General features: G+C 37.3%; 1 protein-coding gene across 2 annotated transcripts in view; it reads right to left on the minus strand.

The window, feature by feature from the left end:
• Positions 1-297: 297 nt before the first annotated feature.
• ALDH1A2 (aldehyde dehydrogenase 1 family member A2) overlaps positions 298-12,591 on the minus strand; it is a 55,001-nt gene continuing 42,707 nt past the window's right edge. The window contains exons 8-14 of one of the 2 annotated variants that reach the window (XM_010214329.2): positions 11,034-11,136; positions 8,051-8,235; positions 7,537-7,701; positions 6,947-7,104; positions 6,064-6,138; positions 2,580-2,668; positions 298-485 (exon numbers count right to left, since the gene is read on the minus strand). In XM_010214329.2, the coding sequence (XP_010212631.2) occupies positions 2,596-2,668; positions 6,064-6,138; positions 6,947-7,104; positions 7,537-7,701; positions 8,051-8,235; positions 11,034-11,136 (759 nt within the window). In that variant the 3' untranslated portion in view covers positions 298-485; positions 2,580-2,595. Of the gene's footprint in view, positions 486-2,216; positions 2,669-6,063; positions 6,139-6,946; positions 7,105-7,536; positions 7,702-8,050; positions 8,236-11,033; positions 11,137-12,591 lie in introns of those variants that run through there. The other variant, XM_088520253.1, reaches the window with a different exon arrangement.

The following is a 12,591-nucleotide window of genomic DNA, read 5'->3' on the forward strand; positions in this document are numbered from 1 at the left end:
TGCAGCAGTTTGCAAGGGTGCCCCACTGGGTCTGATGATTTCAGACCTTCCCCAATAGCTAAACTTTGTGACCACAAGGGTGAGGATGAACTCTGGCTATGACCTAGATCTGCAGTTCGCAAGTGTTTTTCATACAGCTGCAATAATATTCCAGAAAATGTAATTGGCCTTTTACTTCATTCACTTTTGCAAATGAAAATAAAGCTACTGTGAGAACAGATTTTTGCTAAGAAAATATTTTGTTTAATATTTTTATAGCTCTGTCAACAACAAAGGAGTCTCACAGTCTGTAAAATCTTTCTCTAAACCTTTTTAATGGAAAAAACTTCATAGAAAATATCTTTTTACTTTTTAATAACATATAACTATATACATGATTAAAAACTGTAACAAAAAGCTGCAGGGACTGGGAAAATGTTTTGCTGGATCCATGCAGATGGTACATTAAAAAAAGGATTTCACAAGTCCATGTACATCAAATGGAGCTGCAGTATAAAGATTGAAAAAAAAAATGGCAAGTCTATATTATTTACCTGAAAGTACTGGCAATAACACACAAACATACAAAACACACAAAAAGAATACAAAAGAGTACACAGCGTAAATGATGCTAGCACAGAAAGTTTTGCTTTTAAGTAAATACGAGGAAAGAGATAAAATCTGCTTTTTCACAGATTATATTGCATTTAAAAAGATAACTAATTTCTTATTTGCTGTATTTTTTGTTTTTCTTTTTTAACTCTGACACTCACTACAGTAGGCATATATGGCATTCGCATTTACAAACTAGGAATATTTTGACTTATCTCCATGTCTGTGAATGTACTATCATTTTGGAATAACATCATGTATATATATTGCTTTAAAAACACACACACAGATTGACTTGAGTTATAAATACAAGATGTTGATCTGAGGGTCACAACACTGCAAAGTGCTGCATAATCTTGACCTGATTCAGCAGTATATTTAAGGACAAACTTAGCTGAAGGTCTAAGAGGAATTCTTCAGAGGACAAAGAAAGTTAAGAACATGCAGAAATCATTTGCTGAATCAGATAAGGAGTTTTCACTGGTTTGTGTTACAGAGTCTGCAGCTAGGAAAGTTGTTATACATGAGTCTGTAATTTTGTCCTTGCACTCCAGATAATGTAGCTGCAGTAAGTCAGCTGATGTACTATGCTTTTAAAATAAATTTTCTTAATTCTAAGTTGCAACATAAAACCTTTTTTAAAAAACTCCGAAGACTTGATGAATTCTACAGCTGGAGAGAAGAAAGAGAAGATGATATTTGTTAGATGCAAGTTGGAAGGGCTTCCATAGGCAGCAGGGAATGGTGTGACAGTGGTTTTAAATACATGTTTTTTAAAAGCACTCGATATTTTTGTGCTGGGCCAATGAAAGGGCAGGCGGCATTAAGAAGTTGAAGTACCAACAGGTAAACTTGCCTCAGGCTCCAAGCGTGCTTAGGATGGCAAACCATCATTTGAAAAGAAAATGAAGTCAAGCTAACTTGAGTGTCAGGTGGGTTGTTGCTGGATACTTCCTTGTGTAATGAATATGTAACCATTTTCCAATGGTAAAAGTAGAAATATCTGGTGTAATTATGGACAGTTTACAGGCAGACAAAATTACAGAGCCAGCATGTGCATTATGCTTCTTAAAAAACAGAAAAAGGTGAAAACAACACAATAACAACAACAAAAAATAAGTGAGCAGTGAAAGCTGAAATACTATGTGAAGCCTTCAAATTCATTCTTACTCTAAGTCCTTAGAACCTTTCTACCCAGCTTGGCCATACTTTTTTTCAGGCAGGTAAAACTTCAGAAGTCCTTCTAAGTCCTCTAGGGGAGGATTTTTGCTATAATAAGCAAGGCATAAAATAATTATTAAAATAAGTTTTGAAAACCAAAAAGCTGTGAGTCTGAAAACCAGATCTCACCAATAAGTATTAGAATTTCATTATTCATAAAATAATTTTGTTCCCTCCCCAGTTTGACCTCTTTATGTGAGTGTACTAATTAAAAGCTGCCAGTATACCAATATTCCAATTTCTGGCTGAATACAGTTCACGATCTCATCTTTTTTTAAAAAAAAAAAAAAAAAGTGTATGTTATTTTATTTTAAGAATAACAATAGCTCTTGGTTATGTTGTTCACTACTATCATATGGGGTAAAATTTGACTTGTAAAAAGAATGTCACCCCATCCGAACAAAGAATGTCAGCAACAAGACAGGCCTTGAAAAGGCAACTTTGAAAACTGTAAGACTAATTCTGTTTCTCTAGCGAAGAGATAAATATGCGTGTGCATGCATTTGCATTTAACAGTTTTCTAGAACTGTTATTAAATGATGCCCAGTAGCAACTTTATCTCTTGTCTGTATGGTTTGGTTACTAAAGATGTGAAGAAGAGTTTTATGAAAACATGCAGATTTGTTTTGCATTACTTATGTGATTATGTGCCTGTATATATGTTGCAACTTAATTTTTTAAATATATATTGTGTAACACTTTTTATTCCTGAGTGCTGGTCCCCATAAGGAATAGAGAGGGTAGCATCATGTGCTCTTCTGCACAACCTTGTCTTTCTTCATTTTACGAATTCTTCTGAGGAATCTTTATTGTCACAGTTTTCACTTCAGAATATTCTCTCAATCCACATTCACCCCTGGAAAAAAAAATGCATCTGTCATCTTACTGTCATTATTCTTTACTGAGCAAAATCCATGAAGTGATACCTTGAAAAAGTTAAGATACAACCTAAAATTCTAGTCCTGGGGTTCCTGTTTTATTGTTATTTTATTCACGATTTACATTCATGCCATCTTTCAGAAAACCTGAATATGAAGTTTCAGTGTAGGTCAGAAGAAAAACAGATGCCTCTTGCATTTGATAAGGAGACAGAGAACCACAGTACTATTCTATACTATACTATGCTGAGTTTCCCTCAGAACTGTTCCAAGTGAATTGATGTCCTCTGTCTTTTCTATATCCTGCAAATGCCCAAATAACAAAACCTGCACAACTGTCCAAAAAAATCACTGTGTATATTTGCGCTCAGGAGAGAAGAGCTCCAAACTGAATACTGTGGTAAGTGAACTACTCACAACCCTAGATAGTGTCAAACATGATTCCCATCAAAATAACCGGCAGCAAGAACGAGCATTTACACTTACTATTAAAGAGAGTTCAACCTGCTCAGATTTCCACTAGCTAACTAGAAAACCTCTTTCTGTTCTGGCACAGCATCTTACAGCACTATTGAAACTAGCCATTTGCTAGGTCCCATTCATTTGACACCTAACACTGTGCGATACATAACTCTGTTTGAATAGATGATGCTTAAGAAATGCATGTTAGTGGATGCTGTGTGGATTTTATTGCAGTTATCTCTGGCCTAGCTCATCTCTTAGGCAACTCTGCTGAGGTTTATAGTGGACTTGGCTCCTTGGAAGTGGCTTTTCTTGGCTAGGTATTTTTGTGAATGAATAGATACCCTGGCCAACAGAGAATGCAGTGCTTTATGTATGTTCCAGCAGCCAGTTTGAGTCTTGTCTTGGACTGGCAAAAGAAATATACAACCCTTTTTTTTTTTTTTTTTGTCTGAATCTTTGGAAATAGCAACTGTGAGGAATTCTAAAGTAAGTATTTTTCAAAAGTTAAACAGTTGCTCTTGTTGAAGAGGAAGGTGGGTTTTTTGGGGCATTCAGAGCAGATGAGTCAGTGCATGTTCAAAGGGCTGGGCTGTCCCCACAGCTTAATAAGGTGAAATAGGGAGCAATAACATCCTGTTTCATGGCCACTTTGGATCTTCTTGAATTGCAGTTCAGTAACAGGGTGAGAACAAGGGTTGCCTCCATGAGAGGGAGGAGCGCATGGGTCAGGTTTGTGTAACACTATTCTTCGCTTGTGTAGGTGTGAAATTGCTCTCCAAAAAAGAAATGGTGACCTCTCCTCCCTCTCTCAGGCCAAGAGAAAATAAGAGAAAAAATTATAGCTCTAAGCCTTTCTCCTGTTTCTTCTTCTTTGGGGAATGCAGCTATGCACTGCTGAGTTCAGAGCTATCCAGACCATAATGATTCCCATGGCAGTAAAGGATAGCTGTAAAGTGATAGGGAAACTCCTTCCCTTGAAGATACTTGGACTGAGATCACAATTTTGAGAGACTATACCTAACATAAAAAGGTTATATGTAGCCATATAGGATGAGTCACCTGATTTTAGTTACGGGAGTTAAGTTTTACACTCAAGCCATATAAGGAGCTTTAAAAAATGAAAAGAAATCCTTCCTTTTAATACACCTCTAGAAATACAAGAATATTTTAAGTGGCCTTGAGGTAAACTAAGAATCTTCGCACAGAAGTTTTGTGGCAGTGTAAAATGACTCTGGCAGACCTCAACTGTCTGTTCATTTTTTTCCTGTGTATTCTAAAAACCTGGTAATTTAAATGCAGGAACAAATCAAATCCCAGCTAATACAGTGCTAGCACAAACATCACAGTGCTACAAATATGACTGTCTGTAACACAGTGTTAGCTTAGGAGGGGTGAATATATGTATGGCCATGTTCTGCTCTTTTTTTGTTGTTGTTCTTTAATTCCTGCCTCTGTATGATTCACATTGGATCCTTTAAAAACAGTAATTTGCTAAGAAACCTTTACATTTTAATAAACAGTAAGCAAATAATTAATGGGGTAGAGGGAAGAATTAAAATCCTTGATAGGTTATCTAATCAAGAGCTTCTTAAATTAATAGAGCAATTTCTCAGGAGTAGATTTTCAGGCATTTTTGTGTGAGGGATAATATTTCTGTTCCCATTGGTTATTGTTTATGGTAAAGATTTTCAGAGGTATAGATGGGAATCAAGTATACATCTCCCTTAGACTTTTACATGAGAGCTTGGGGGCTTTCTGTTTCTCCGCCCCTTGGAAAAACTCTATGATATCAATATGTGAATATTTTGCTTGCACAGTTAACCTCCCTGAAGTCAATAGGGTCAATCTTGGGTGTCAGGTTACTCATGTGCTTGACTGAGCTTAGTAGTTCTAGAATATTTTCACAATGATAAGAGTTAGATGAGCTGACATATTTATGCCAGTGTGAGATCACCTCATAACTCATGAATGTGAAGAATAGTATGAATGTGTTATTCAAAGTACTCCCTAATGAGGGAAAGTATTTCAGACTACATAGAGCTCATTTTATAGATCAAGTTGTATAATTCAACATACTTAAGTTTTAAAGAGTTTGACCTTGTTTTAGTTTACTGCTGAGTTTGCTATTAGCCATAAGCTATTTTGAAAGTTTTGGTGGGACTTAACGGTACACATGCCTCCTGCATAGAAATTAATGGAATACTTTATATATATATTAAGAAATGCATAACTAATCTGTGGCTGGTGGAATTGTTAAACTTCCTTCTGATGGTAACAAGAATTAAAAAGTAGTAAGAGTGTAAGCTAGTGGAAAGCACTTGAGGGTACACCTCCATTTCAAAATATTTGGCAGTTGTAAATGGAATAAGAAAAGACAGCTTTGAAATTGAAGGTGATTTTTAAATGGTTGTAAATAGTTGTCTATTGTTGTCTAGGCCTGATTTCATTTAACATTGTTTTAAATCTGGAAGAGAAAGATTAATTAAATTCAGATGGATCTGTACTAATAAATGTAGTAAAAAAAGTAAAGAAGGAAAAAAAAAAAACAAAAAGCTTCAGTGAGAGAGGGAAAATATATGGCAGAAAAACTCTAAAACAAGTACACCACACTAGTCCAAATTAAACATTAGCAAGTAACAAAAAGTGAATCTGGAAAGATTATTGTGGCAAAATACTCAGAAATTTTCAGTTTCTTTCAGAATTAGAAAGTGTCAACAACTTTTCTGTGTGAAGAGAGGGGAAAAAAAAAGAGAGATCTTGTCATACACTACTGACAATAACTCAGTTATCTTTTATTGTGCCCTAATCATCACATGGGAGTATTTCTAGATGGATGCTGTGTGGAAAGATGTACTTGTGTTTATTGGATTGTAGAGCTTAAAACATTTTAGAAAATAGTAATACTTACATCTCTCTCCCATTGCCAGACATTTTGAATCCTCCAAAAGGACTTTGGGCATTTAAAGCATTGTAGCAGTTTATCCTGTAAAAGGAAAAGGGAGCAAGTCTGATTGTACTGTCAGAAAGGCATCTGGAAGACTGAGGGAGACACTGAAGCTCGTAGAGCTAAGGATGCTGTATAGCTTTTTATAATAACAAATTTGTCAGTTTGTCAGTTACGTTAAAAAAAAAAAAAACAATAGCAATATTCTCCTCATTCTAAAAAGAGAACAGGATCTGGCCTGTGACATTTGGAAGAGCACACTGAGCATTTGGATTCCGCTTCAGTAAATGAACTTGCTGACAAACTTCACTGGCATATTGTAGTAGAGAGCTATTAGATTTGAATATGTCCTTTTCCCACCTGAGTTCTCTTGGAGTTCTAGTTTATTCAGGCTTGACATACCAAGCTTTAAGCTATCAAACTTTAGAAGTGGCATTGCCTACTCCGAGGGGCGAGAGAGAACAGGTTTACCCTTAGTTCTGTGATGCTGGTTTTACAGCAAGTGCACGAATCTTTGTGCCATGAGAAGAAAACCTTATGGGATCCTCTGCTCCACAGAAAGGGCCATTTATATTCTGAGTTGTTTGTTTTCTGCAATGCCCTTCAGCAGTGTGACTGCCCTGCCAAGGCACTTTCCACTTTTCAACAAGTCTGCAGACAGCAGCATTTACCCACAGTGAGCAGAGTGATAAAACCCCCCTTACAGCTGCTCCGTATCTCAGTGATTCACCTTCAGGATGGTCTAGATAAACACATTTGAGACAAAGGTGCAAAACTGAGGTGACACAATGATTGTGAGTCAAACTCTTTATCTCCAAGGGCAGGAGTGTGATAACTTTGGTCTTACCAGACTGTCCCAGCCTGCATTGCTGAAGAGACTGTCAGAGCCTTGTTTATGTCATTTGTAAATACAGCAGCTACCAGCCCAAAATCAGAATTGTTTGCTCTTTCTATAACTTCATCCATGGTTTTAAATCTCAGTATTTCTTGAACAGGTCCAAAAATCTGCAAGCAAGATTAATCATTAATTCATAAAACAGACCACTTGGTGGTCTTAATTTATCTTTTTAGGTGTCTCACTTCTCCGGTTTTGCTCTTCAGAAATTCCCACAGAAACATTTATTAGTGGTAATAGCTCTCTGTAAAACTGTATGACTGTCCTAAAGCAGTTGTCCCAGTGGAACTCATACACTCTCTTATCTCTTCTTTCAGGCCTGAAGCTTTATAGCCAATGACAAAAAAAAAAAAAAAAAAAAAAATGAGCTTCTTTAGCCAAACCAACACTGTAAGTTGCTTTATGCAGAAAGAATGCTAAAGATATTCTAGTCTCTTTTTTACAGTGGTAATTTTCACTTGTAAGTTTTTGTCTCAGAAAATAAAAGATACAGAATTGTGCTTAGGACATTCTAAACTGCTCTTGCCCATGTGTGTGAATACCTCCTCCTTTGCAATCCGCATGTCATCTGTTACATTGGAAAATACTGTAGGTTCAATAAAGAAGCCTTTTCTTCCTAGCCCTTTACCCCCACATTCAAGTTTTGCTCCTTCAGTAATACCACTTTGAATCAGTTCCAAGATTTTGTTGTATTGTTTTTTATCAATCTGAAAGAGAGAAAAAGCAGTTTTACTTGCAGGTCATGCACTTAGCTATCAAAACAGAATAAATTTTTAGGCAAGTCATCTCCCAGTGAGTAGACTCATACACTTATGCTCATATTCACTATTGCTTGAGCTGAGTATGACAAAGATCTACAACAGTTGCTGGCTGTAATCTAGGACTCTGTCTTCTTAAGGTGTCCCCTTACAGATGTGACTAGACCGTCTTTCAGCTGTTTGTCCCATCAGTTACTCCAGCCCACAGTGAGCATGTGCTGAAAGACCCCAGTCCTGCTATGGTTTAACTGCTTGCAGGCAGCATCTGGGCTGTAGAGCTGAAGCCTTATTTCTTTACCTGTGGACCTTGTTCTGTCGTTGGGTCAAAAGGGCTTCCTACTACTCTCCTTTTTGCACGTTCCACACTTCTTCTAACAAACTCCTCATAGATTGATTCTTCCACATATATTCGGGAGCCTGCAGTACAGCATTGACCTTGATTGAAGAAGACACCCTGGTGAGCTTGTTCCACAGCATAGTCCACTACAAAACAAAGAGAACACAAGCTGCTGTGAGATTCATAGACACATCTGCTGTTGCGCCAGTTATGTGTATTAATTACATGCTGTCACATGTCCAAACTTCAAAGCAGAAGTAGTGGATTTGGTTTAAAAAACAAAACAAATAAACATAGTGTTATTTTGTTAGGTCATAAAGGAAGAAGGTTTGTTTCATTTTATGTCATAACCCTCTGAAAATACGGATTTTTTTAGTGTCTATTTTTTTTCTTTTTTTTTCTTCTTCTTTTTTCCCATTTATGCTAGTCTGGGTGCAGCTATGCTAAAATGATACTAAAATATTACAACTGTTTCAGAATTAGCAGATCACTCAGAAATTCAGCTGCTGTTTAGGTAAAAAAAGGTCCATGGATAATTCATTTCCACATCTCATGTCACAAGCTACAAAATACTGCGTGATATCCCATAGCAAAAACTAAGTTTGCAGTAAACACACAGCTGTAGCAATCCATATGAGTAGCTGTTTGAGAACAACTTCACCAAAGTCTTACGTGCCTGCAACATTTAATTTATAAACTAAGGGGCCCCTAGGAGGTGAATGCTACCCCACACTAGAGAAGCTTGGCTGACTGGAATAGTAGGAAAGGGAGAAATTTATCTCTTTGCAGTTGGTTTAATCCTGCTGTGAGAAGGATTATAACCGACCAAGTGCTTGAGAGAATTTAACTTTGATAATGGCAAAACGCATCCTTCACAGAAAGGTTATTTTTCTGCAAGACAGAAGCATCTTTCAGGCCTGTATGGGTGGCCAGGTGAGGCCTTAAAAACATAGTTCAATTTTGGAACGAACAATAAATACAGCTTCCCTGGAGGTAAAACCAGCACATCCAATACTCAAGCAGGAGAAGAAAATCCAGCCATATTTAGACATTTAGAGCTAGATTCTCCCCTTGGGTATAATAAATGACTAGAGAAAAATTTGGGCTGTATGATACTGAATTTATCATTGTAAAGTAAAGCACTGCAAAGCCTCTGTTATCAGCTGTAGCACTTTGGAACATTGCTTAAATATAATTATTTATGGAATAAACAAAACAACAGTGCTTTACTTTCAGCACATCCTAGACAACTTCATCTAACAAAAATGTCCTATTCTGCCTTCAGCATGGTCTTGGAAAAAAAAATGTAGGGTGTTCCCTGGACCACGTTCAAATTTTCCCAAGGCAGCTCCACAGAGTTTGAAAGCAACAGTGGATAGAACTGATTAACTGATATTTCCTTCTTTTTTCTTAACACAGTTTTGCACCACGAAAGGCTCCAACATTCTCCTTCTGCTTTTTGGTACACTCTCAGCGGCTTTGCCATGCCTTCTGCTAACTTTTGGCACACAGTGTTCCTTAACAGAACAAACTGCTCCTTTGGAATGGTGAGCAAACTCTGCAGCTTTAAGCTTTGAAGCCTGAATCTCAGGTCAAGTGCTGGCAGTTGTAATTACGGGCAGGCCAGAGATTGTTGGTCTGATACTGCATGGAACAGTCCTGAGGAGGGCTTTGCTCCCTCTCTTTGCCGTTATTCCTCTGTTGCCTATGGTTTCTCTGCAGGCTCTCAGCCTTATTTTGGCAGATATTGCAAATCACAGATAAACGACAGTTTTGTACAGCAGCTAAGCAGTATTTTGTCCTTTCTCTGTGGAAGGCCGTAACACAGACCTGGCCCTGGCACATACTGCTGTACAAAAGGTGTTCAGGTGTGTAGGTTAGGGACAGCTGAGAGCATGGTGATTTCTGGTGAGTGGTGCAGATGAGTAATCGGAGTAGAGGGCTGTAGCACCTGAACCTGTCCCAGTTAACCAGGGCCTTTTTTATCTTACAGAAATGACTACAGCAATAATTTAGACCTCCAACGTGGTAAACTTTCCTGTGCTGAAAGTTCTCAACCTGTCTCCTACTCTTTTAGATGTCAATGGTAAGTTTTTTAAATGAATATAGGATTGTAAGCAATTCTTGTAATTAATGATCATTCTTTTAAAAATCATTCTTCCTGCACTTTCTCCTTTTAAATAAAAAACGAACAAATTTCTAATCCTTTGGGTTACAAAGTAAGTTCTCAGAAAATGCAGTAAGTGCAGTGTGCACATAGCCTGAAACAATAGCTCAAAGCAAGGTGTGAACTGTCCCATTCATCTTAATGAGGTGTTAACGTCAAAACTTCCTGCTGACAATTTAAATAGCGGCATTGTTAACTATTTCATTACTGAGTATTCAAGCAGAAACTTGCAGTTTGTGTTTTTATCCTATCTTAAACTGCTATCCTGTGCCTTCGCAGGTGCCAAAAATCCCAGCTGCACATCATCCAGCTGCCAAAATCTTCACTCCCTAATGGCAATGAGCATACTTTAGTACACAACTGTGAAAATTTTAAAAATGGAGTAATATCCATTTGTAGCTACTATCAGAGCATCTTAAAAAGCATCTTAAAAAGTAACAATGCAGTGAGTCGAATGTAATTCATATGATTTAAATGAAGCCCCTTTTGAATATATAATTGCTGGGAATATGCTATCACAGAATTTCTAAGGTGCTGCAGAATTTAGGACCATGTATAGGTATGTCCAGGATCATGATTTTGACTAACATGAGATACATATGCTTGATTATAACTGTTTCTGTGTTTTGTTGTTCACTGTAAGTCTCTGAATACAACCGTTCTGTTTTGTTTTGAATCACCCTGGCCTGTTTCTGTAATATCAAAAGTGTAATTAGATGTGTCCATATTTGTCCATTTCACTTGGAATGAAATATATGCCCTAAAACACTGACTTACAATCAGCATCTGCAAAAATAATGTTTGGGCTTTTCCCACCCAGCTCCAGTGTAACTCGCTTCAAATTACTCCTTCCAGCTGCTTCTTGGATCAGCTTTCCAACCTGAAAGGAAATGGAGATGTATTTTACAATGCAGGAGATACAATGTTGTCATACACTTCACTTTAACAGCCAGTGCTGAACATCACTGGAACAGTGTTTTAAATAATCCAGCAGGTTATTCAGTCCAAACAGATTCATGTCAGCTCTGGACAGCTTTCCATTTTTTTTTTTTTTTTTTTTCCTAGAATTGTAGAGGGGATAACGCTGGATGCAGGGATGTACTTGTATCTTCATTGCATGGTATCTGTGTTAAAATGACTTGTTGCACTCTTTTAGGGTGCTGCATAGGAGGGCTGAGTTAAAAATGTGGAATGGTGTAACTAGAATGACTTCCATCCATATCACTGGCATGTGCACAAGGTTTTCCATACTGTTATCAAGAAGTATGGTATATAATTTTCAGTTTCATGTGAGAGAAAATACATTTCATATTTGAGTATGTATTAAGCAAATACATATTACTATTCATCAGTAACAGCTACAGTCACACTTCTGTATATAGTCTAGGGTTTAGCTACTGCAAATGAGCATTGCTATTAGAATACATTTCATTCATAGTACTTAAAGTTTCTGAACTGCTAGCCAAACCAGTTTTTAGGAGTTCCTCTGTTCTCAAAATTTAGTTTTCAGTGTCCAAAAATTTAAGTAATTTTAATAGAGAAACTGTAATCCAGCATAAATCAAATTCGGACAGAATCATCAGCCTTCTCTGCAGGATTAGCAGTATACAACAGAATACCAAAAAGAGTAAGAAGTTACAAATGCGACATCCTGATCTAATCCTCAACCAGACCACAGTAGTATGGGTCGAGGAGGTCAAATGCCTTTGTAGATTGTGGGGTCAGCTGGAGCAGAACGCAACCTTAAAGGAAATCAGAGCAGCTTCAATTTACTAGTCTGACCAAAGAACACAAGGATTGATTAAATGGAGTAGCCCTTACACAGCTACATTTATGACGTTTTCTGGAGCCAGGACAGCCAGAGAGGCAGCTGTGCTCCCTGGAGATTCTCCCCTCCCTGGAACAATGAATACAAAATAGATCTGATTTTGTACTGTTGCAGTGTAACTATGCCCATTTTGTAGCTAAGTAATAAGAGATTTCGTCCCCCACACAGTAAAGCACAGGATTCAAGTTGTCTTTTGAATATTGAGAAATTTGAGAATACTCATAGATTTTTTTTTTACAGGAACATAGTTTTAAGACATTTTGAAATATCAAAGAAAGTTAGATACCAAGTGACGCATTAGTGAGATGCTGACCAGAACTCAAACTCTCATTCACTAGGAATTAGAGTTTGTCTTAAAAATTCTGACAACTCGGGGTTGTAGCTGTTGGGATTTCTCAGTTTTCTGTTTTTCTTCCTAATGTCAGGTGAGTGAGATTCCCTGCAATAAGGGGTTAATGGAAGAGAAGCTCAACCTCTTACAGGACTGAAGTTTGCTGGAGAAAGTTA

The sequence above is a fragment of the Tinamus guttatus genome, unplaced genomic scaffold (genome assembly GCF_059628265.1).
Source record: "Tinamus guttatus ecotype Peru unplaced genomic scaffold, ASM5962826v1 Tinamus_guttatus_pri_ptg000004l, whole genome shotgun sequence".
Lineage (NCBI taxonomy): Eukaryota > Metazoa > Chordata > Aves > Tinamiformes > Tinamidae > Tinamus > Tinamus guttatus.